This window comes from Pezoporus wallicus, unplaced genomic scaffold (assembly GCF_028554395.1).
Source record: "Pezoporus wallicus isolate ANWC-B61680 ecotype Strahan unplaced genomic scaffold, APGP_CSIRO_Pwel_v1 contig_6580, whole genome shotgun sequence".
Lineage (NCBI taxonomy): Eukaryota > Metazoa > Chordata > Aves > Psittaciformes > Psittacidae > Pezoporus > Pezoporus wallicus.
In genome coordinates this window covers 1878801-1902485 of record NW_026635844.1, presented here as the reverse complement: position 1 = coordinate 1902485, position 23685 = coordinate 1878801, and the positions used below count along the sequence as shown (strand labels likewise).

Sequence of the window (23685 nt, the reverse complement as noted above, 5' to 3'; positions counted from 1 at the left end):
CTGTTGTTTTAGTCTTCTCTACATCTGCTTTTGACTCACAATTCTAATTCTAGAAGCTGTCACTTTTGACCCTGTCTGGTCTTGCTCAGTGCTGCTGGGTTCTTGCTAGTTGTATGGCTGTTGCTCACTGTAATCTGAATTATTTTTGTAATCCTACTCCCTGCATCCTTCATTCACTTGTCCTTACTCATGAACAAGAGCATATTACTTTAAGATCAAACAGCTAAGCTTTAAGCAGACTTTGCTTCCCCTCTTTTTTTATCACAGTGTCATTATTGGCTGTTTAGTCTTGGGTACCTTTGTCCTTGCTCTCTACAGTCTTCTCCCTGTTCTTCATAAAAATTATTGGAAGGCTTCTCAAGGGTATTCTGTCTGTTTTTTTTTTTTTTTTTTTTTGTATTTATCTTCATGCAGTCTGTGTTTGACGTGTTTGATTTCTTAATCTGTTGAGAGAATAACTTGGTTGTGTCTATTACTTGTTTTTCTAGATTGTGGATGCAAACAGTGATCCAGTGGTTTTAGCTATCAGTGCTCAGGCTTACCTAAAGAAAGGTTTAATGGATCAAGCTTCAAAGGTTAGTGCTGTATTGTCATTCCTGTAAGCTAAGTGAAATTCTTGTTCTCATAGAGGAAATAACTAGGGAAGAATGACATTCTTTTGCAGATTTCACAAGAGCTTTTGTTGTCCCACCCTGACCTGGCTGAGTCCCATGCTCTAGAGGGTTTCATCCATTATTCCCAAAAGAACTATGAACAGGCAGAAAGAAGGTAGACTCTTTTTCTTTCTTCTAGTAGGGATATGTCAGGGGAGGACTGAAAATACTGTTGTGCACTTTCGAGAACTTGTCTGATCTGTCTTCTGTTTCTTTTGCTTAGTTTTCTAAATGCTATTGAAAGAAAGGCTGAAACTGCAGAGTATCATCAGTACCTGGGGCTCACGTACTGGTTCATGAGTGATGACACAAGAAAAGACAAAGGAAAAGCACTCACTCAGTTCTTGAAGGTAAAGGCTACTTTATTCGTGTAGGATTAGTGTTTTCCTGTACGAGAAATCAAATACGGAAAATACACTGATTAGAATGACAGACTTGAACATTTTTATCCCTGCCCATGGCAGGGAGTTTGGAACTTGAACTTTAAGGTCCCTTCCAACCCAAACCTTTCAGTGATTCTGACTCTACTTGTTAAAATTTACAAGCCTCCAGAGCCTGTAAACCAAGTTCATGTGTGCCAAAGGCATTTGAGAAAGCTGCGCGATTCCCTGGAATCGCCCTGCTTTTGTTTTCCTCTATTTGCCTATTTCTTGAGGCCTTTGATTTAGCCAGAGATAGTGGCGATTCTCTAAGTCTTCTTTTCTTGATGGAAGTGGAGGCCTCTAGATAACCAGTGTAGATCTTTGAAGATGTTTTGAAATCGGAAGGGCAAAATTCAGATTGGAAAAAAAGTGAGGCAGGAAAAATGGTGAGAATGGTGTTAGAGTTCCAGTGTCTATCCATAGAAGTAATTCTGCAGAACGTAGTTTATGAACTGTACCTGATCTTTGGGGTTTTGGTGCTTGTGGCTTTTTCTCTGAACATAGTTAAGAATGTGAATCCAAAAGATTTAGTCTGGCATCTTTATTTGGAATGTGGAAGTATACAGAGGAAGACTCTAGACGTGTGTGTGTATGTATATGCGTGTATGCATATATATATAATATGTATACAAACATACGTACATAAAACTCACCATATAAAATCATGATAGGTATTGGCAACTCAAATCGTTGCCTACTGTTTGCACTTCAGTAGCAGTAGGGTATACTGGAGAATGTAGTTGAATTGAACAATAATTTTGGTACTAGACTACTTTCAGTGAGGGTTTTTTTATTATTATTGTTCAAGTTGTTTTCAGCTGCTTGGGTCTCTGGCTTTCTTAAATATAAATTAATCTGCCAAGTATCTAAAAAGGAACTTAAACTTTAGAGAAGTCTGGAGATAATTGTCGTGTAATATGGTAAGAGTATCAACATAGTGGTTGAAATGGAGCAGAATATGAAATGACAGGAAGGAATTGTTTTCTCCTAGCACAACTAACTTATTAGTAGTTCATGTACAAAATGCTTTGTATCATGAGGTTTGTAGCAGATTCTGCAAATATTTAAAGCTCGGGTAATCACTGAAATCGTAAAGTTTGACTTCTCATACATATCACAGAAGGAGCTTAAATAAATTGATACCCAGATTGAACAATAGCTGTACCTGTCCATTAGCATAATCCTTTAAAATGCTGGTTTACACTGTGTTCATATTTCCTTACAGGCTGCAAAACTGGACAGCTACTTGGGAAGTGTCTTTCGTTATTTAGGTAACTACTACAGAGACATTGCTGGAGACAAAAGTAGAGCTCGTGGTTGCTATAAAAAGGCTTTTGAACTGGATGGAACCGATGAGGAATCTGGAACAGGAGCTGTAGACTTAAGTGTGGAACTTGGAGACATGGTATTGTAACATACAGGGCCCTGGATTACTGCTGTTTCATTTTTCTGTTAATTCTGTTCTTTGAGGAATTGCTTCATGTTTCCCTCGTATTTGAGAATAAGTTCTGAAAACAGATGTTCTGTCATTGCTTAGCAGCTTTCATAGTTGGACCTGCTTAATTTTTATGCTTCAATTCCAAATTAAATCTATCTGAGGGTAGGGGAGCCAAGCATAGCATGGTGGTCATCACTTACATGATTTAGATGAAGGATTTTTTCAGTAGGGAACATGAAGACTTAAGTTTTCTTTTCATGTTCAACTTGCACCACTTCTTCTCTCTGTCTTCCACCTTCCTGCTTTCAGGAAAAGCGTATAAATTGAAAAATGTTTTTTATATGGCATTATGTAAAAAATTCTTAGCCTGTGATATTATAGAGGAAGAAAACAACCCATATTTTGTGGATGTTGTTTGAACATCTGGAAAGTATCTAAGCATCTGACTTGCTGCAAATACTTATATCCTTTTCTAGTTTAAAAATAAATCATAGTTTCTACAAAACTGCGGGAAGCTTCCATCTATTTGCAAAGACAAGTACGTAAGAAATAATCACATCTTTAGATGTGATAATATTCTCCTGTAATCTGCCACTCAGCCTTTAAGAAGCTTCTGTAACAGTTCTTCATAACAGTAATCAACAGGTTGGACAGCTTAATAATTTGCTGGATTAACAGTATTCTTCTCTAAGAAGAACTTTGTTCTTTACTGCTATACATGTTTACTAACCTGGCATATTTTGGTGCTTTGTTAGGACACTGCTTTGTCAGTCCTGAATGAGGTAACTGAAAGAGCAAGTCCTGGTACAGCAAAATGGGCCTGGCTTCATCGTGGACTTTACTACCTGAGAACTGATCAGCCGTCACAAGCAGTGGCTGAGTAAGAGAACCTGTGGTTGATTGGTTTAAGTAATTTTCTATAAGCCCCAATAAAAAAGGCTTTGATCTAGCAAAGTTTGGAAGTAAGTTAGCTGACTATAGGGTGGATTGTACTAAACAATGGGAAATGGGTCTGAGCACGCTGTGTCTATCTTCAGTTTCAGAATTGGCACAGTGTAGTGTTTTCACCATGGCAGTGTTCTGTACTAACAAGTCTAGTCACAGGCATAGACAAACGTGGTGTAGCACTGAATAATGAGTGAAGAATAAGTACAGTGTTTATATAATGTGCTCTGAAGATGAAAACACTGCTGTGCTGTGTTTATATAATACAAGGAAATAATTTGTTTATATTAACTTGTATTAACTTTTTATTTAAGCAAGTTAATATCTTGATTATCTTCAGTTTGCAGGCAGCTGTCAGGGCTGATCCGAAGGATTCCAACTGCTGGGAGTCTCTAGGGGAGGCTTATTTGAACAGAGGTAGCTATTCAACAGCTCTAAAATCCTTCAGGAAAGCAAGTGAGCTGAACCCAGGGCTTGTGTACAGCGTTTACAAAGCTGCAGCAGTTGAGCAGATTCTAGGCAAATATGAAAATGCTGTAGCAACCTATCAGCAAATTTTAAAGGATAAAGAAGATTATGTGCCTGCGCTGAAAGGTAAGATGTCTGAATTTGAAATTGTTAACTTTTTCTCTGTCTACACACTGTAGTGCTTTGTTTTGTGGAGAGGTTCTTGGTGTATTGAGGTTTTCCTGCATGAAAGGATTAGAGTTGGGATTTTGGGTAGGTAGAGCATTGTGATCCCCCACATGAAAGCTAGTGTGCAGTGGTCTGCAAATGTCTGGAGAGCTCTTAAATCATGATGGATGGGTGTGACTTTTTTTTTTTTTTCCAAGCAAGTATGAAAAGTTCTTATTCCTGTGTAGCTACCAGGCCAGATGGGTAGAAGAATTGAAGATAGATAGATGAAGCCAGCTAATGGTGCTGTAGTTTTACCTACACAGTCAGATGCTGGCTCAACAGGCCACAGAATCAGGCTGCCGTTTCAAAGAGGTGTGTTTGTACTAATTTTCTGCTGCTCCTGACCATGTGTTCCTCACTTTTTTTTGTTAGCCCTGGTGATTCAGACACCTCTGAGCTCCTTCAAGTGATGAACAGTATCAGTAAAATATACCAAGAGGTCTCACAAGTGTTAGAGGTGGCATTAGAGGTCTTTGGTATATAGCTGGGAGCAGAGAGAAAGAGAACTGTAACTCCATTCCGGTGTTAGAACTGTGATTCTTAAGATACATGATACTGGGAATGTATAACGTTTTGGTAGCCACTGAGTAACTGTTTGGTTCACATTCTCCCTGGCCCTAGTATTCAGTCATTCTCGCTCCATACATCCATCTGAAATAGACGCTGTTTGCTGCTTGGTACCAGCATGAATTTTTAGGTTAGAAAGTATTCTTTCCTTGTGCATAAGGCCTTTTGATTTTGGGGTGAATGTAGGCTGGTTCTTGTAAGACTAAGTCAGAATTGTTGGGTTACTATTCCAACGGTAAACATATTACTGGAAAGGGGTACAAGGTGGTTGCACCTCTTCCTATATAAATTTGTCACTTGGAATTTGCCAGACTAAAGTGACATGGCAAAAGCTCCATGATGGAGTTCAAGAGTATTGGTGATAGAGAGTTTGTCTAGTTGTTGGGTAAGAAGGCAACACCTGACTGCAGAAGCAGTTTGCAGAGGTGTTGTATAGAAATGTGTGTGTGTGTGTGTGTGTGTGTACATGGGTTTTCTGGTTTCTGTAGGTGACTGCTGACAGCATTACCTAGAATAAAATGCTTAGACAGGATGTAAGCACATGATATCAATGTTTCCTCCCCTATAGTTGCCTCTACACTTATCTTGTTTTCTTGTATCTTCTAAATTTTCTCTCATAATCCCTCTCATCCTAATCTCTGATATATTAGCTCCAGACCCTCCTGTGAGCCTCCAGTCTTTGCCTTCTTAGGACTGTTTAATGTTTAGTCTGGTGTGCTATCTTTTGTGGGCCTTCTAAAAATTCTTTGAAACATACATCAGTGTTTTTTCGGTTCTTTTCTGATCCATTTAGATGGATTCAGTTTTGGAATAGAGTTGTTGGAAGCATAGTCTAGAAGGTGAAAAAATAACTATGCTGATGTTACTTGAATACATCATCTTGATGTATTTTATTTTTGTGTTACTAAATGGTATGTTTATTCTGCCTGTGCTCCAGTGTATCTTTTACTGTATAACCTCAGGGAATGAGATCAATTTTGGTTTTAGAATACATTGCTTCTTGACATCTCAGAAGCTCATGATCTTGGGATGTCTTCTGTGGTCAAAACAAATACTTGTGAGGGGGAGATAAGATCTTGCAAAACATGACTGCATGATGAATAGCTTGGGTTTAGGTAGAGGGTGTGATGGCATGAGGAAGGTAGCTTCAGAACTGTGAAAATAATACTGAGAATGAATGGTGGTTGTACCATGACTTACTGCCAGACAGAATCACTGCTGTGCCAGCAACAGTATAACTCAAGCAGTTAACTAGTTACCTCATCAGTTCCAAAATGCTAGAAATTGTGTCATTAAATGAAGTTCCTTTTTAACAGTTGCCTTTATTTGCATACCTGGTGGCCTTGCTGGACGCTGTGTGCCTACCAAGCTACTCTTTCCTCCTCAGCAGGAAAGGGAGAAAAGAAGATGGAAAAAAACAGTGGGTCAAAAGAAAGGCTGTTTAATAAAGCAAAAGCAAAGGCCACACACAGAAACAAAGGGGAGCAAAAGTTTTATTCTACTCATCAGTGAGTGATGTCCTGCCACTTCCAGGAAAGCAGAGCTTCAGTGCGCATAGTGGTTTCTACCTAAGACAAATACTGTAATAATGAATGTGTAGTGTCCCCCCACCCCACTGTCACTCCCATCCTTTCCCCGTAGCTTTTTTTGCTGAGCAGACATTATATGGTCTGGAATATCCCTTTGGCCAGTTGGGGTCAGTTGTCCTGGCTGTGTCCCCGCTCAAGATCTTGCCTACCCCTACTGGTGGGGGGAAGGGATGTTGTAGAGGCAGCCTTGATGCTGGTGGAGCACTGCTCAGCAGCAAACAAAGCACTAGTGTGTTATCAGCACCCTGCTAGCTATCAATACACAGTGCAGCACTATGAGGGCTGCTGTAAGGAAATTAACTACATCCCAGCTTGACTCCATACATCATATGAAGTAAATTCTTACATAAATAGGATTAAATAATGTTGGTTTCAAGTCTTCTTCTAAGAAGACTTTCCCTTTAGCCTATTGTAACATTGTTTCTTCTGTTTGTGTTTTGGAAATATTATTTAACTTGTGTCAACTGAAAATTGGTGTATTTGTCCAAGACTTCTCAGTGCAGAGCAGATTTCTCTGGAGGGGTTTTCTGAATGTTTGAGGAGAAACCCAAAGCTTAAATGCTATGGGGTTTATGCTTTATTTAGTTTATTTTATAGTAATAATTTTAGTATATTTTATTTGGTTTATTAAATAGTAATTTAATAAACCAAATAGTTTATTTGGTTTATTTTAATATCCAAGTTATTCTACAGTTCACACTTGACAGGGTAGATTAAAAGCAAGGTCTGTATTGTGGGCACTTTGGGTCTTTTGAATTTGGCATTACCTGTGCAGGCTATAAATCTTTATACCAAGCAGAACACTGAGCAGGCTTCCATCCTTCCACCCCACCTCCTTTATCAAGCAGATCATAAAAACGTCACTTTTCATAGAGGATATTTTCTTTTATTTTCAGGACTTGGTGAATGCTATCTGAGCTTGGCAAGATCAGCCCTTGATAACTTTTTTGATAGAAAGGCTATGGATTGCATAGAGCGGGCTCTTGAATTTTTTACAAGGTTAGTACTAAATACTCAGTCATTTAATATCCACTGGGATAATAGGTTGACAGGCAGAAGAATAAGAGTTATGTATCTTAGGACTTCCAGTAAACTAAAACAAATAGACCAGGCTTCTAATCTGAAAGCAAGGATGTGGTTATTGGAAATGGTTTTAATAATACATTCTGGACTTAGGCCTGAAATGCTGAAGTGGGTATAGTCAGCTTACATGTTGACAGATAATGAATAATTTGCAGAACTGACACTAAGTCCCAACAAACTTGGGATATATTGGCATTTTGTAGGGGCTTTTTTGTTTGTTTTTGATCTTTTAGACCCGTAAGTTGAATAGGGAGAAAACAATAAAAAAAAAAAAGAAAAAAAAAGAAAGACAAACAGCTCGTTGATTAAACAAACATTAGAGTCTGTGCTGAAGTGGTAAACTTTCTTTCAGCAAAGTATATTGAGGTGTCTGAATGTGTGTTGTTGGGGGTTTCTGTATCATTAATTACAGGGCAACAAAGCAACGTCCTGATGTATCTTGCCTCTGGAAACTGCTTGGAGATACCTGTACTAGCATGCATGTTATTTCACCAGCTAAAGTGAATGTTCAAGTTCTAGGATCCCTTCTGGGTAAAAATGCAGCCACACAGAGGCTGAAGAAAAGTGAGCTGCTTGTACTGGGAGGAAGGTAATGTTTTTTTTATTATATCAGGCTTCTATGCATCTTGAGATTGTATAGATTCTCAAGTGTTCTAGACCATTTCTAGAAAATGAAAGACATGCTGATCTGCCAACACCTGCATATTGAGTGAAGATTAATGAGGTGGTAAATAGAGTCTCATGCTTCTTCCAAATTACCTTACTCGTTTCAGAGTATATTTCCAGGATTGCCACAGTGGCTCTCAACAATTCATCTAGCATCTGCTGTTCTCCTTGTTTCTGTCTCCAGAGCATGGCTACATGCTGCCTCTCGTTCAGTAAATTATACCTCTTCACATGGATTGGTTGCAGTAGTTGCTAACTAGTTCTCCCAGGACTACTAAAGTCCAAGATAATACTTTAAGCTTTCTGTCTGTATTTCTTTCTTACAAAAATGTCATTGATTTTTCTTCCCTACCGATGAGGTCTAGAATACATTGGAAGAGGGAAATCCTTGTTTCTGGCTCATGATGGTAGAAACTATTTTCTGTAGCCATCTTCTGTGACTCTCCCTCTGAGCTTTGTGCAGTTGGATGTGTAAGGCAGGAAATTCAGCTGATTTGTAAATCTCAGCCATGATATATGAAGTCAGATGCTTCCTGGGGGAAGTCTGATTAACTGTAAAAATGACTAGTGCTTGTTTTAAGTAAAAGCATACGTGCTGCAATTGACATAGTTTTCATTTAATGCACGTAAGTGGCTTCATATGTGGTGAGCACTACAGACTGCCTTTAGACCAGGAAAGATTCTCTGAAGGTATCTGCCTGACAGAAAATGGGTTAGTTGGTTGTTGCTTTCCATTCTTGTCTGCTTTTGTTTGTATTTATGCATGGTTGGTTGGTTTAGGTTTTTAAGCACTTCTTTGAATGTTTTCTCAGCCCTCTGCTCTTCATGCAGAAAGGCTTGGAATAATGCTTCTGTGATTCATATTTCTGTAGGTGTTATGGCAGAGCTTTAAAACTGATGCCTTTGCCTAGCATATGGTGTGATCTTGGAATAAATTATTATCGACAAGCAGAGCACCTCACAGCAGTGGGATCTGATATGAATGAGATCAGTGAACTTCTAGAGAAGTCTTTACAGGTATTGCCTGTTTTTCCCATTACATTCTTTAAAATTTAAATTGGTATTGGTGCTTGTCTGCATAATCTTTCTGTCCTCAATAAAACTTACATCTCTTCATAAAGTCTTAATTTTTGCTTTTCTAATGATGATAATCTGCATTTGATTTTCTTCCAGTGTCTCAAAAAAGCTGTGAGGCTTGACAGCAAAAATCATCTTTATTGGAATGCACTTGGTGTGGTTGCTTCCTGTAGTGGTAAGTGTTCAGTGAAACCTCTAGCTCCATAATATCCTAAATTAGAAGGCAACTTAACTAATGGTGTTTATGGAATCAGCTAGATCTAGCTCTACTTTTTTCTTTTTTTTCTTTTTTTTACCTCCCCAGCTATTGGGAATTATGCTCTTGCTCAACATTCGTTCATCAAATCTGTTCAAGCTGAGAAAATCGTAAGTGTTGTAGGCAGATGCCATCTGTTTCAAGTGGGCATTTAAAACTTTTCCCCTGATGCAGTGTTATGTTTGAATATAGTAATAATACATTGGTTTTAACTTCATTTCTTCTGTCTAGAATGTTGTTGCCTGGACCAACTTGGGGGTTTTGTATCTGACAACTGGAAATATTGAGGTAACTCTCTTCCCTATCCTCTTTTTTTTTTTTTTTTTTGTTACCATTTTAATGGAGATTATGGGGGTAGGAGTGTGGGCAAACAGTGAAGAATGTCTCTCTCAGATGCAAAAAATGTACTGTCTTTGAAAGAAATTGGCACCTGTACCTCACTTGAGGCATGCAGATAAATTAGATGTTTGCTCTGGAAGGAAAATTCTCCTGAATTGGTAACGTTGCTTTTCAAGCAAATGGATAAAATGAAAAGTGTTTGGAAGAACTGAGAAATGGTTAGTCAAAGCAGTGCACACCAGGTTTGACCAGGAACTTTTAGCTGTAAGTCACAAACTGAACTTTAATTTTTTGCGTTTCCCACAGGTAGTTACTTCATGCTCATTGGCAGATTTATGATTTATTGTAATCCTGTGTAGCCTTCAGAGTTTCTTTGGAGAAAAATTATAGAACATCTTAAGTGAAGTCCAAATTTCTCATGCAGCTAAAACTATAAACAACCTATTTGCTGGTCAGAATTACCCAAGTTTTATGTAATTGAAGATGTGAAGGTCAGAATTCCTTTTAATAAAAATAACTTGATACTACAAGCTACTTACTGCTAAGACTACTAATGCTTGTGCCACACTGAGGGAGGAACTCTTAATATATGCAGTCCATAGAGCAAAGATAACTTGTAGGTGGTAACCAGTTCTACCATTTTGAAAATATAATTTTTTAACTCTTTGCGTGAAGGAAAAACAAATTTCCAAACCTGGATCCTCCAGGAGTCAGATGTTAAAATATTGATTGATCCAGGGGTTACTCTAGCTGCTGAACTATTTTGCTGTTATCAGAAGGAAGAACATTTGAAACGGAGGGGAACTTTTAATCTTGTAATGATTTTTTTAGGTTTTTTTTTAGTAAGGCTGATGTGGTTTGTTTCTCTAGGCAATGTATTGTTCTGTAGAGCACAATATATGTTTTTAGTAGTGACCTAATTGTGTATGTGAAATTTTTTCCAATATTACTGCATGTCAATACCTCTGTATATTCAGGAGTGCTGTGTTACTGTGACAGATAGGTCAATAGCTCTCTATTCTTTGGTTCTGCAGCAAGCTCATGAAGCCTTCAAGATAGCACAGTCTGTGGAGCCTTCTTACTTACTGTGTTGGGTTGGGCAGGTAAGGTGATAAATACTCATAAAACTGAACCTTTTTTTGGTCAAGGAGAAGACTTTGACTCCATCCTAATAATTGCTACTTAATCGTGTTCTTGAAAATAACACATTTTAAGTAAATGTGATTAAATGTTTACATTAAGGGAGCTTCTACCTTCCCTGAGAGTGGATGGGAACCTTTGTTTCCATAGTGGTAATACAATGGGAGCTACATTCATCAGGTACTTTATATGTTTTTCTGGCTGATGTTGTGAGTTCAGTGAGAAACTAGCTATTAAAAAAACAATCACTGTTTGCTGTTTGTGCTCTGAGGCTTTTTATTGAGCATTGCCACCAAAGCACCATCTTCATAACGTGCTAGATATTTCAGCTTCAGCTGTACCACTAGCTCATTATCTGGCACCCGTTATCTCTCTTGTCAGCCCTGCTTTCTAACACCACTGTTTTTAGAAAGAGTATGTCTGTAATGTACCTGGGAGAAAAGCAGTTCTTATTTCCTGGGGAGTTACCTTCTCCTTACCAGTGAGGGTTGGATATGCTCCTGCCTATCCATGAATAGTTAGAAGAAGTACTTGCGACTCATACTTTTATGATCACTGTAGGTGTGCTTCATAATCCCATGCTGCTGACCTGCTAATGATATCTAATTGAAACTGGATTCTGGGGGAGAACCTAGCACCATTAGATGTCAAAATTCAGCTCCTGTCCAATGTTTTGAGTTGTGCTAAGAGACACAAAGTCTGTGTCCTAAAGAATGTGAAGTAGCAGCTGAAGACTGATTTTTCAAGTACTGATACATTGGAAACTGCTTGTGCAGTTTAATTGTATTTGGTTTATTCATAAAAACAGTGTTTCTTGGAGAGTGTGAGAGAAAGAAAGTGTCTTCATGTTAAATGCTTCAAATGTGCATGATGTAATGTGTGCTGAGTTTTTGTCAATGTCATAAATTTTGAAGTACCTGACTACAGCAACTCTTGCTTCTCTGTAGGCTCTTATTGCAGAGACAGTAGACAGCTATGATACTATGGATCTTTTCAGGCACACAACTGAACTCAGTATGCATGTAAGTATAACAGTTGTATTGTACTGAAGTTTCCGTATATCTAATATCGCTACTTTGGTGATGTATTTTTTAAAAAATAGGCATGTCTCAAATGGTGAAACAGTTATGGTGTACCACGTGAGAGAGTGTGACATCTATGTTGTTGCTCTTGGCTTGTGCTGCCACTGACTAGCAGGCATTTACTTTATTAAATGCTTTATTCCAAATGGTCTAAGAAATCAGTTTCATGAGTCATGCAAAGACATTCTTGTCATCCCACAGAATTGGACGGAGGTCAAAGGCATAAATTATAACTATTCCAGGGGAGAGCAAGGATATTGCCAGTGCCCTTAGTTGTAAGAAAGTGAAGGCCTTCACATTCTCTTTATAGCTTTTTGTCTGTCATCCCTCCAGTGATGCAGGAAGTGATATGTTTATGTAAGAATTCTCTTTGCCCAAAGGACAAGTTAACACTTTTGTTTTCTTCTCCTGCTTAACACTGATGCAGATTTTTAGGCAAGACTGTGCCTTGAAACACAGAATTATTACTATAATCTTTAATTATTTTGCTGTTGCTTGAGCAGGTTTAATGAATCCCATTTGTTTTTTTTTTTCGTTTCTTGAGACTGAGGGAGCAAAAGGCTATGCCCACTGGGTATGTTCAACGCTGCAGGATAAAAACAACAGAAACACTGAACTATATCTGTACAACATTGTTCAGATGAATGCTATTCCATCAGCCCAGGTGGTCTTGAGCAAATATACAGGTAGGTAATTTAAATACTTTACTAACCTCTCAAGATTAACATGCATTCAGAATGAACAGATGCATCTGTACTAATTTTGGCGAAGAGTGATCTTGCTGTGCTAGGGAGAGGCTTTTGAGCTGTAAACGAACCAAAACAGGGTAACTGGGGCGCTGATGTTTATTACCACAAAAATATGAAGTAGGTTTCAGTTCTGTTTGCTGGCTCATTCCTGCAGATTTTGTTTCAAAGACCAGTCAAAATAAGAACCAGAGCCTTGTGATACTTGTCATTGCATGTTTGCTGTCAGACTTCCTTCAGGTGTGTCTATGTGCATGCTACCTCCTCTACCCCATGCCATGATGTTTGACAGAAGCCTGCTCTCTGATGCTCTGTAACTCTATAACCTCAAGCATATGATTCTGTCAACCTTCAGTAGGAGATGAGCCGTATTTTTGTGCATGGTTCCAAGCCAGTGCGGCCTTACTGATCGGGTCAGATTGTATATATCTAGCCTGGAAGGTAGATGGAGAAAATGTGGGTTTTCTTAAATCTTCATCCATTACTGTACATAAATCCTTTGATGAATAATTTGTTGCTCATTTTTGAGAGCTACAAAATAAGGTGCAAGCATTTAAAATGTGATAATGAGATAACTTCCTTAATGAGATAATGTTAAAATGAGATTGCTTCGACAAGAACTTCACAATGACCTGGCAGTGTGCATATGCAGCCCAGAACCACCCCTGTGTGCTGGGCTGCATCCTCAGTGTGTGAGCAGCAGCTCGAGGGATGGGATCCTGTTCCTCCACTGCACTCTGGGGAGACCCCACCTGCAGTCCTCATCCAGCTCCGGGGCAACAACACAAGAGGGATGTGAAGCTGTTGGAGCAAGTCCAGAGGAGGCCGTGGAGATGCTGTGAGGGCTGAAGCAGCTCTGCCCTGGAGACAGGCTGAGGGAGCTGGGCTGGTTCAGTTTGGAGAAGAGAAGGCTCCAGGAGACCTTAGAGCAGCTCAAGTGCCTGAAGGGACTACAAGAAAGCTGGAGCTGAGCTTTGGACAAGGGCCTGAGGGGCCAGGACAAGGGAGAATGGCTTTAACCTTGACAGAGGGGAGACTGAGATGAGATCTTAGGCAGAAGTTCTTCCCTGTGTGGGTGGTGAGGCCCTGGCACAGGTTGTCCGGGGAAGCTGTGGCTGCCCCATCCCTGGCAGTGTTCAAGGCCAGGTTGGATGGGCTTGGAGCAACCTGGTCTCATGGAAGGACAGCTGGAACTGTACGGTGTTTAAGGTCCCTTCCAACCCAAACCATTCTGTGATTCTATAAAATGCAAGAACGTATTTTTTTTTTGTCCCATTCCTGTTCTTAAATGGACTGCAGGAGGGTCCTGCGTGATCATTCTTAATCTGGGAAAAAAGTCTAAAAGTCTGAGATGACAGCTGTAAAATATGTACCTTAGCTACTAATAAATATTTCAAAGTTGTAGAATTAAAAATAAAATGTAAGATTCTACTAGTGTTTTACTCTAGTCAATACGAACTGAATAGTTTCCTATTTCATTAAAAAAAAACCAAAACACTGCACGTTTTAAAACTTAAAATCCATGGAGTGCATTAATGCTCTGTCTTAAAATTTTAAACATTTTTTAGTTAACCTGGTACGATGTAGTGGGTCTTCATATCTCTTCCTGTATTTGCCTGAAGCCTGCCAAAGTGATTCCAGTGCGCAACTGACAGAAGCACTTGGCAGAATGTTTCCTGTATATGCATACATTGTAGCATCGGTGTAGCAATGTTTTTGTAATAATTTTGTAATGAACTTTCTGATCATGTTCTCTATACTGTCAATTCTGATTTTCTAGAAAGAAATCCAGATGATGCATCTTCTTTCACAATGCTTGGTTATTTGAATGAGCATCTGAATCTAAAAAGGCAGGCAACAGATGCCTATGAGAGGTAAACAACACACTCTTGGAAAGTTTACTTATACAAGCTCCTTGATCTCTTTTTCCGTGCACCATCTGAAAAACTTAAGGGTTTTTCTTTTCCTTTAGTAAACCTTACTTTCTCAATTCAAGAGTAAATTTCAACTAAGTGCATTGTGAGGGGAGGTGTGGGGATATTCTTACATCAAATTTAGAAGTGCAGAACGCGGAAGTGGAAAAGTAAAGGCATTCCAAGTCTTCCATGTCTTAGCAGGACATTTAGCTAATTCACTGTATGGGATTTAAGTGAAATTTTGGAGGCTGGTAAGCTTAGTTTTAGTTTTGGTCTTTACTCATTCTGATTAATGGAGGTGATTGGGCTCTGGCTTTGCTTTTTTATCTTCTCCCTTCTTTTCAAATGGTAGGTGGACATGATGAAAGAATGTGTTTGGTGAATATATTTGCTGATGCAGTAAAATGGGCTTTGTTTGTGCTTAATTAGCATAGGATAGCTTCTGAGTAAAACATTTGCCCATTGTGAGAACTGTTGTCAAAGTGTGTGTTATGGTCGGATGGTAATCATTCTTAATTGTCATTAATTTCAGGGCAGCTTCATTGCTGAAAAACTCTGCTGATACTGAGAAATATAATATAGCAATGCAAAACTATGGCAGGTGTCTATGGTAAGTGTTGGCTTATTTTCGCAGCCTCTAACTTCAGCTTTGGATGTAGTCAATACAGTCATGCAGAACATGAAGGAGGCCAAAAGGTGGTTGTTAATCTACTAAACATCATTTAACTGTAGACGTGTTTGCCTGAAGTTTTTTATGTGCTCCAGAAATAGGTAGTCTATCAAAAAAGAAAAAAAAATAAATCAGATTGCAAGGAATTGCTCAGTATCTTCATAGTTTGTAACATGTCAGTGATTCCCTTATCCTTAGCTTGATACTTAAGTGCCTTAACATAGTCTGCATGATGTAGCTGGTTTATGGTCTCCAGAATAAATCGTTTTTTTACAGAGTCCACAGTTGAGATATGTAGGGGTTTAACTAGAATAAAATAGCTGCTTCAGGGTTATTCAAAATCGCTTTTACCTGCCATTAGGATGTGTATTGACTTGTACAACCTGAAGCATGTGGGGTTGGGGTATTGTGTACATGAATGTGACCTGCTTATGACCCTCTCTTCTGCAGTTCTACTCGGAATTCTCAGTTCTACTCAGAATTTACCATTCCCTTCTGGTTCTTAGGGAGTGCAGGACACAAGTCTTAACAGATAAAGATTTTCAAACTTCTCTTTGATATAACTCAAGCTCTGCTAATCAGATGTCAGCTCTCTGGGAAAACATCATATATTCTGAAGTCTTTGTACATGACACTAGAATTTCTAGGCTCTGGTAACTCATTGTTTAACTTCAGGAAAGATTTTAGAAGCAACTTTTCAGTTTCCTGTAGTCTCACATCCATACTGTGTGTGTGGTAATTCCTGTGTGCAATTTAAGCAAGAGAAAGGCTCCAGTAACTAATAACTAGTTCTGTTAAACACAATCCTGTATAATTTTTTCCATAGTGATGTTAGAACAAGAGTGCTGTATGTCTGTCTGTATGTACACTCGACTATCTGTGTGCATGCATACTTTGATTAGCCTTTTTCACGTTACTCCTTTTCTATTTTCGCCCACTCTTTTGTGCTAACCATTAAGTGACATCCTTACCTACAGCTGTCATGCAGATGGGGAGGACTGTTTGGTATCAGTTATTCTTCATGCGAAAGAGAGTTGGAGAGAGTAACTGCTATAACAGAGGAGGAATATTGCACATTTGTGTCCTAATCTTGCTCTTTCCAGAGCAAGTTGTAAGTTGTCTACTTACAACTGTTGTAGAAAAGAAGATATTTGTCTACAAGGACAGCTGCTCTGAATTATAGCAGATGTTGGCAACATCCTTCATACCAGTGTCTGTTTTTGTTTTTACAGTGCTCTTGGTGAGTGTGATAAGGCCATTGAGGTTTATACATCAATACCCTTAACAAAGTTTGATGGCATTGTGGGGATAGCATTAGCCTACTTCAAGAAAGGACTCATACAAGAAAGTATCAAAGGTAAGCATCTGCCTAATTCAAAGCATTATGGGACAAAGCTCTTGAGAGTAACCTTAATTTTTTATTTTGTCTGACCAGCCTTGCTGTAGTTCATTTTTTTTCACTCTCTCAGTTCTAATGCTTAAGTACAAATTTCACAACTGTTTTAATCAATAGGCTGTTCAGTAGGATGCTACAAATACTAAAATGTACAAAAGTAAACTACATTTTTTCAAGTGTTTTAATTCAAAGGGAAGCTTCCCTTGTTCTGAAATGAAATGGCTTTTCTGGGAAAATCAGTTCTGGGTAGGAGATTAATGTGTTGTTCAGAGCACTTTAGTGATAAATATAAGTGCTATATGGTCATGTTCTGTACTGCTAAGATGTGAGACTTCGCAAAAATGTGTACTGAATTGTCAGTACAGAATTGTAAGTGCCCACTAAGGAACACCCAGCTCAGTATTTTAAGTATCTCTTACTTTTTAGATGAAATGTGCCCATCTCAAGTACTATTTTGTAAGTAAACTGTCACAGACGAGTATTTATACTGTGTTCTTTCAGGCTTTTGCTGGATATCCTAATACTGCTTGTGAGTTCTGTTTCCACTTGATAAACAATTCCCAGGCTCTTAACAGCCCTGGCATTTATAACATACAGTTACTTCCAGAGTCTTTGTCAACTTTTTTTTTTGGTCTTTTTTCTATTATTTGAGGTGTGAAAATACAGTGAACCTGAAACCGACGTGCCCCATGTTCTAATATCATGCCTTTGTAGAGTCTTTATAAAAAATGTAATTTTTCTCCTACTTTAATTCTGAATTTTTACCAGCCTATGAAAAAGCCTTGTCTGTTGCTGAGTCTGAAGAAGATAAAGCACATATCTTGACTGCCTTGGCAATAATGGAGTACAAACAGAACAAAGTGGATGCTGCAAAGACACTGCTATTTAAATGGTGAGTGGAAGGAATAATAATCCATGCATGGTGTTTATGGTACTGCTGAATCCTCAGATTTACTTTTGGGGAGATCTCATGTGAAATTTGTCTGGATTTTTTTGTTTTTTGTTTTTTTGTGTGTGTTGCCTAGTAGAAGCGGGTGTGGATGCAGTGTTCTTTTAAGCTTATTCATGTGATTTATCTGTTTTATGGCCTATCTCTTCTTCCATATTCTTAAAGTAGTATGGAGTGAAAGAGTTGGTGGTCTGGGCAGTTTGGATGTTTAGTGTCCTTGAATGGTAGTCTTAATAGGTTTATCTTTTAAGAGAGTATGTAGCTGTCCTAAGCACTAGGCAGTATTTTTGTTCTTTAGCTGTAGGAAATTTAGATGACAAATGAAAAAAAATTCAGTTTAAATAGTCAGAAATCTCCAGAACAATTGCTAACATCTCAGGCTCTCAGTCAGGATCAACTCTGTCGGAAGAGAACTCCAATGGTAGCTGTACCGTCTCAGTCTTGCCAGCAGACTCCTGAAACAGTTAAGATTCATGATCTAGTACACTCTAAATCGTGAGTAACTGGTGATTAACTAGCTAGGAACCTGGTATTTCCTACATCCTATTAATCAGTGCAGATTTCTATTTTTGGCATGAAAATTGACAGTGAGAGTTCTGTTGTGTGGGTATTTTCTTTCTTTGGTGTTTTGGTGTTTTTTTCTTCTTTAAACACAAAGTATTTAAGGAAAATAACACTGCAGTGAATATATCTAGATGTGAATTGGATGTACAGCGCTGCACAGATATACAGTGGATTTTACTAAAAGAGTCCATTCTGGTCCAATAGACAGATGTCTTTTTTGGCTGAAATTCAAGCTAGATGACTTAAAGGGCCTGAGTTAGGGCCTCATGCCAGAAGCTGTCTTTCTTCTTTCTTGTGACCAGTTTGTCACAGAAATTTTTAGCAGTGAGTATGTCTTTATAGCTAATATGGTAGAATTCCACTTCTTACTTGTCAAAGAGCAGTGCCTTTGCACCAGATAACAGTGCTGGTTATTTATGTTTAACAGCATTTACAAATTTTTCTTGCTAGGGACTGAAAACAAAGTATAAAATCACAATGCCTCTATACAAATGCCCCACAGCGTGGGGAACAAACGAGGAATTAGAGATGTATGCACGTCTACGGCGGTATGATATAATAGGCATCGCAGAAACATGGTGGGATGGCTCCTATGACTGGAGTGTTGGAATGGAAGCTTACAGGCTCTTTAGAAAAGACAGGTCTGGCAGGCGGGGAGGGGAGTTGCCCTTTATGTTAGGGATAAGCTGGAGAGTATGGAACTCTGTCTGGGGACAGGTGAGCAGTTAACAGAGTTTGTGGGTTGGGGTTAAAGGCAATATAGCTATGGGAGACATTACTGTGGGGATCTGTTAAAGACCCCCTGACCCGCTGGCCATCAGATTTGAGAAATCATGGTAGTCAGGTGAAGTTCCCAATGACTGGAAAAAGGGAAATATAACCCCCATTTTCAAGAAGGGGAAAATGGATGACCCAGGGAATTACAGACCAGTCAGTCTCACCTCTGTGCCTGGGAAATCTTGGAGCAGATTCTCCTGGAAGGCATGCTAAGGCACATGAAAAGCAACAAGGTGCTTGGTGACAGCCAGCATGGCTTCACTAAGGGGAAATCCTGCCTGACCAATTTGGTGGCCTTCTATGATGGGGCTACAGAACTGATGGACAGGGATAGAGCAGTTGATGTCATCTACCTGAACTTGTGCAAAGCGTTCGACACTGTCCCACACGACATCCTTGTCTCTAAATTGGAGAGACATCAATTTGATGGATGGACCACTCGGTGGATAAAGAACTGGCTGGATGGCTGCATGCAAAGAGTTGTGATCAATGGCTCAGTGTCCGGCTGGAGACCAGTAACAAGTGGTGTTCCTCAGGGATCGCTCTTGGGACCGGTCTTGTTCAACATCTTCATCGCTGACATGGACAGTGGGATTGAGTGCGCCCTCAGCAAGTTTGCCGATGACACCAAGCTGTGTGGTTTGGTTGGTACCCTGGAGGGAAGGAATGCCATTCAAAGGGACCTTAAGACGCTTGTGAGGTGGGCTGATGCCAACCTCATGAAGTTTAACCATGCCAAGTGCAAGGTCCTACACCTGGGTGGGAGCAATGCCAGGCACAGCTACAGGCTGGGCAGAGAAGAGATTGAGAGCAGCCCTGCGGAGAAGGACTTGGGGGTGTCGGTCGATGAGAAAATGAACATGAGCTGGCAGTGTGCGCTTGCAGCCCAGAAAGCCAACTGTATCCTGGGCTGCATCAAAAGGAGCGTGACCAGCAGGTCGAAGGAGGTGATCCTGCCCCTCTACTCTGCTCTTGTGAGACCTCACCTGGAGTACTGTGTGCAGTTCTGGTGTCCTCAACATAAAGAGGACATGGAACTGTTGGAACAAGTCCAGAGAAGGGCCACGAGGATGATCAGGGGACTGGAGCACCTCCCGTATGAAGACAGGCTGAGGAAGTTGGGTCTGTTCAGCCTGGAGAAGAGAAGGCTGCGTGGGGACCTCATAGCAGCCTTCCAGTATCTGAAGGGGGCCTATAGGGATGCTGGAGAAGGACTCTTCATTAGGGACTGTAGTGATAGGACAAGGGGTAACGGGTTAAAACTTAAACAGGGGAAGCTTAGATTGGATATAAGGAGGAAATTCTTTCCTGTTAGGGTGGTGAAGGGTGGAATAGGTTACCCAGGGAGGTTGCGAATGCTCCATCCCTGGCAGTGTTCAAGCCCAGGTTGGACGAGTCCTTGGGTGATATGGTTTAGTGTGAGGTGTCCCTGCCCACAGCAGGAGGGTTGGAACTAGATGATCTTAAGGTCCTTTCCAACCCTAACTATTCTATGATTCTGTGATAACTTTACATTCTTGTCTCTTCTGAGGGCAGAAATAATAATCAGGAAGGCTTGATTAGAAGCCTGTAGTCACCGGATAAGTGAAAAGCAGCAATTCAGTCTGTGATTATGTTTAGGGCATTACATTGGAGTAACTCTATGTTACTGTTGCTACACACAGTTTCGTTATTTGCCTCCATTCAGTTTGTGTTGCCTTTACTGTAAGAACACCTTCACCTTGTACATCAGTTAAGGTCCTTGATTTGATTGTTTGTGCTGAGCTTGTTGTTTTCACCAGATCTGAAGATCAGGGGATTAACTTAAGAATTCTCTACCTATACTACAAAAATTAGCTGAAAAAAAATAATTGACTGTATCTAGTAGGTCTCCAATAAAGCCTGTGATACTACTTATATGAGGTTAAATTGCCTCTCGAAATGAATAGAACAGTGCAACTCATGGGGGTACTGAAACTTGTAGATAGTGAAAAGCATGGTCAAGCTACCTTATGTTGGAGCAAATCTTGATGTAAACAAGACATAATTTCTGAGAAGATACCTGTTCTTGGAGCATTTCCATGCAGCAGCTGTAAATAAGTACACTACAATGCAGGTTAGATACTAGTTATAAGTAGAAATGTCTTCAAGAAAAGAAAATCATTGTCAGTGTCACACAGATTCTCTTACTATTCATTTTGTGGCTGCTGCTGAAGGACCCTTAAAGTGTCAGAGTCTTGCCAAGTAGTTGCATGTGATAAGCTTGAGTGCTGAAATGGCACGCAACCACTGCTGTTTTCCATATCCTGAGACCTCAAGGATGCTGATCTAGCTTGATCCATGATCCAACAGTGACAGGCTGTTAATTCTGTACACCATACAAGTACAGACAAAGACATAGCAGCAGGAAGACTCAAAAGTACCAAGTACACTAATGTTAACAGTAAGTTTAATGTATGCTCCAAAACAGTGTCTTTTTCCTTCTCTATGATTCAACAGCTCATTAAAAGAACCTAGTATGGAAAGTCTGATGGCTTTATGCACACTAGGACTTGTAAAGGAGGATGTTACACTTGCAACAGCAGCCCTGAAAGAATTACTGAAACATGGAGAAGGGAAGGTTAAGATCTATGAGAGGTGCCTTATTGCATCTGCTGTTTATGCATTGCAAGGCAGAAATGTGGGGGTCCAGAGAGAAATCTCCAAAGCAATACACAGGTATGTCTTTTGTCTTTGTTTGGATTCCCATGTAAATACATTGTTTTGATTATATTGAACAGTAAGCAAACTTTTGTTCCATTACAGGATTCTTCTAAAAAATAAAAAAAAAAGAATTTAAATTAAAAAAAAATAATAAATTGATTTTCAAACACAGTGTTCTCACTGAAGGTGAGAATATCAGCATCAGCTGCCAGAAGCTTGCTTTCTGATTTATGGCATCAGATGGCAAAAGTTTCACGGCTTTCTTTCACAGGTTTTCTGGTTTTGTTTTGGTGGCTCCTTTAGCAGCTAGATCAGTTCACTGTTCTGTGCAAGTGTTTTTTATCATATGTAGCAGAAGCCTAGAAAAGTCTCAACGGCTTTTATGTAATAGTAAACAGCCTCTGAAGCTGTTGATTCTGTTGGCTAAATGTCTATGTTTAGATGCATTCTGGAAAGGGGGAACTTTATTCAGTGCCTTAAAGTAAGACACAGCTCAGTTTCTCCAAGTGTTTTCAGAAACTCTTCTTTATGCAATTTTTTTTCTCAAACTGCAATTAAAATTCATTGCTCTTCATGCCATGAGAACAAGACCTTCAGCCCTGAAGTTGTTTTCTTCCTGTGAATGTTGATAAGCATATTGTCCATTTTGTTTCTTTAACTAGAAATGTACTTCAGTGTTGTGTTGTTTGCTTTAAATTACTGTCCATGTCTATTTTCAGCCACAGCAGATTCTTTTGTAAATAGAGCAAGATCCATTTGGGAATTATAGCAACTGCATACTGAGTTATGGAAGACCAGGTTCATAGCTAAACCATGAAGTCTAATGTCACTCTTCTTTTCCCAGTAACCCTGATAATCCTGCCCTCTGGTCTCTTCTGTCTCGGCTGGTTCCACTGTATGCCCCACAAAAGGCAAAAGTAAGTGCGTTGCTGTAATACATGTGTGTTGTTCACATCCTGAGAAGTCTTTTGTTATTTCTTAACCTGAAAAACCCCACCCTTCAGTACATGGACATTCACTAGTTAATATGAAAATTTAAAGCTGTCATACACAAGCATATATGGAGCAATGCACAGGTACATACTGAAGCCACATACTCAGTTGTTTGCATCTTTCATGAGGTAGTGATTCTTTTTCTTCTTGAAATAAAAGGAACTGATAGAAATAGTCCAAGAAGAAAAGGCTCTGCTGTGCATGTTGGGTTTTTTGTTTAGTTTTATGCCTTACGTATGTTTCTATATAAATATATATTAGGATTTACCTATGTTCAATTTGGTTAATCTAGTCAATTTCACTTCTCACACTAGCCAGTATTTCCTTGCCACTTTTGTGCTTATTATTAGTTATTCTTCAAATAAATACTCTTTGTCTTAATTTACGTCCATTATGTAAATAGAAATAGCACCTGAAAACAACTTCCTATCTGTATGGGGCTAAAATTATAAGCATAACATATGATTAAACTCTAATTTTGAATGTCTTTTCCTCATTCTTTATAGAGGGAGATCGTGCTGTAGGCAAGAAAAGAACTCATTAGGCAGACTTTGTGTTTCTGATTAACAAAGATAAAAAGATCTTGGCATTACATTTTGTATAAAATCTCTTAATCAGTCATATAACGAAGTCAATTATTTTTTTCTAATCTTGCAGGGGGGAGCTGTGGCAGGAAATGTTGCACATGCACTTGATGTAAACCGTGCAAAGGTTTGGCTTTCTTAAAATGCAGACTTTATAATTCCATAAACAATCCTAAATTTAATTCCATTTGATCACTTACAGTGTTAAGTCACATTTATGTTCTGTTTTATAGGAAGTCCTGGTGAACATAGCAGTTAATCAGCTGGCAGCAGGACATCACATGTTAGAAGATGAGAAAAACAATCCTCTGAAAAATATTCAGAAGGCAATCCACCTGTATCCAGGTTACTCTTGTTCTCAAACACAGTAGTGATTTTTATTTTTCTATCCATCAGAAACAAAATTATTATGCTAACAAAAAATAAAATCTACTTTCTTTGGGTTGTTTTGATACGGGTTATCCTTGAATGAT

At 39.1% G+C, this 23685-nt stretch overlaps 1 protein-coding gene across 5 annotated transcripts in view; it reads left to right on the top strand.

The window, feature by feature from the left end:
- The window catches only part of SKIC3 (SKI3 subunit of superkiller complex), a 51757-nt gene that overhangs the window by 16006 nt on the left and 12066 nt on the right, over positions 1 to 23685 (top strand). For 3 of the 5 annotated variants that reach the window (XM_057398382.1, XM_057398379.1, XM_057398380.1), the window contains exons 13-35: positions 489 to 575; positions 665 to 768; positions 877 to 1003; positions 2301 to 2480; positions 3269 to 3393; positions 3799 to 4052; positions 7189 to 7291; positions 7788 to 7964; positions 8914 to 9058; positions 9215 to 9293; positions 9423 to 9484; positions 9606 to 9662; positions 10748 to 10816; positions 11801 to 11875; positions 12480 to 12621; positions 14462 to 14555; positions 15130 to 15207; positions 16500 to 16624; positions 17432 to 17555; positions 21432 to 21650; positions 22480 to 22552; positions 23286 to 23339; positions 23446 to 23557. In XM_057398382.1, the coding sequence (XP_057254365.1) occupies positions 489 to 575; positions 665 to 768; positions 877 to 1003; positions 2301 to 2480; positions 3269 to 3393; positions 3799 to 4052; positions 7189 to 7291; positions 7788 to 7964; positions 8914 to 9058; positions 9215 to 9293; positions 9423 to 9484; positions 9606 to 9662; positions 10748 to 10816; positions 11801 to 11875; positions 12480 to 12621; positions 14462 to 14555; positions 15130 to 15207; positions 16500 to 16624; positions 17432 to 17555; positions 21432 to 21650; positions 22480 to 22552; positions 23286 to 23339; positions 23446 to 23557 (2665 nt within the window). The remainder of the gene's footprint in view (positions 1 to 488; positions 576 to 664; positions 769 to 876; positions 1004 to 2300; positions 2481 to 3268; positions 3394 to 3798; positions 4053 to 7188; positions 7292 to 7787; positions 7965 to 8913; positions 9059 to 9214; positions 9294 to 9422; positions 9485 to 9605; positions 9663 to 10747; positions 10817 to 11800; positions 11876 to 12479; positions 12622 to 14461; positions 14556 to 15129; positions 15208 to 16499; positions 16625 to 17431; positions 17556 to 21431; positions 21651 to 22479; positions 22553 to 23285; positions 23340 to 23445; positions 23558 to 23685) is intronic. The other 2 variants (XM_057398383.1, XM_057398381.1) reach the window with 1 other exon arrangement.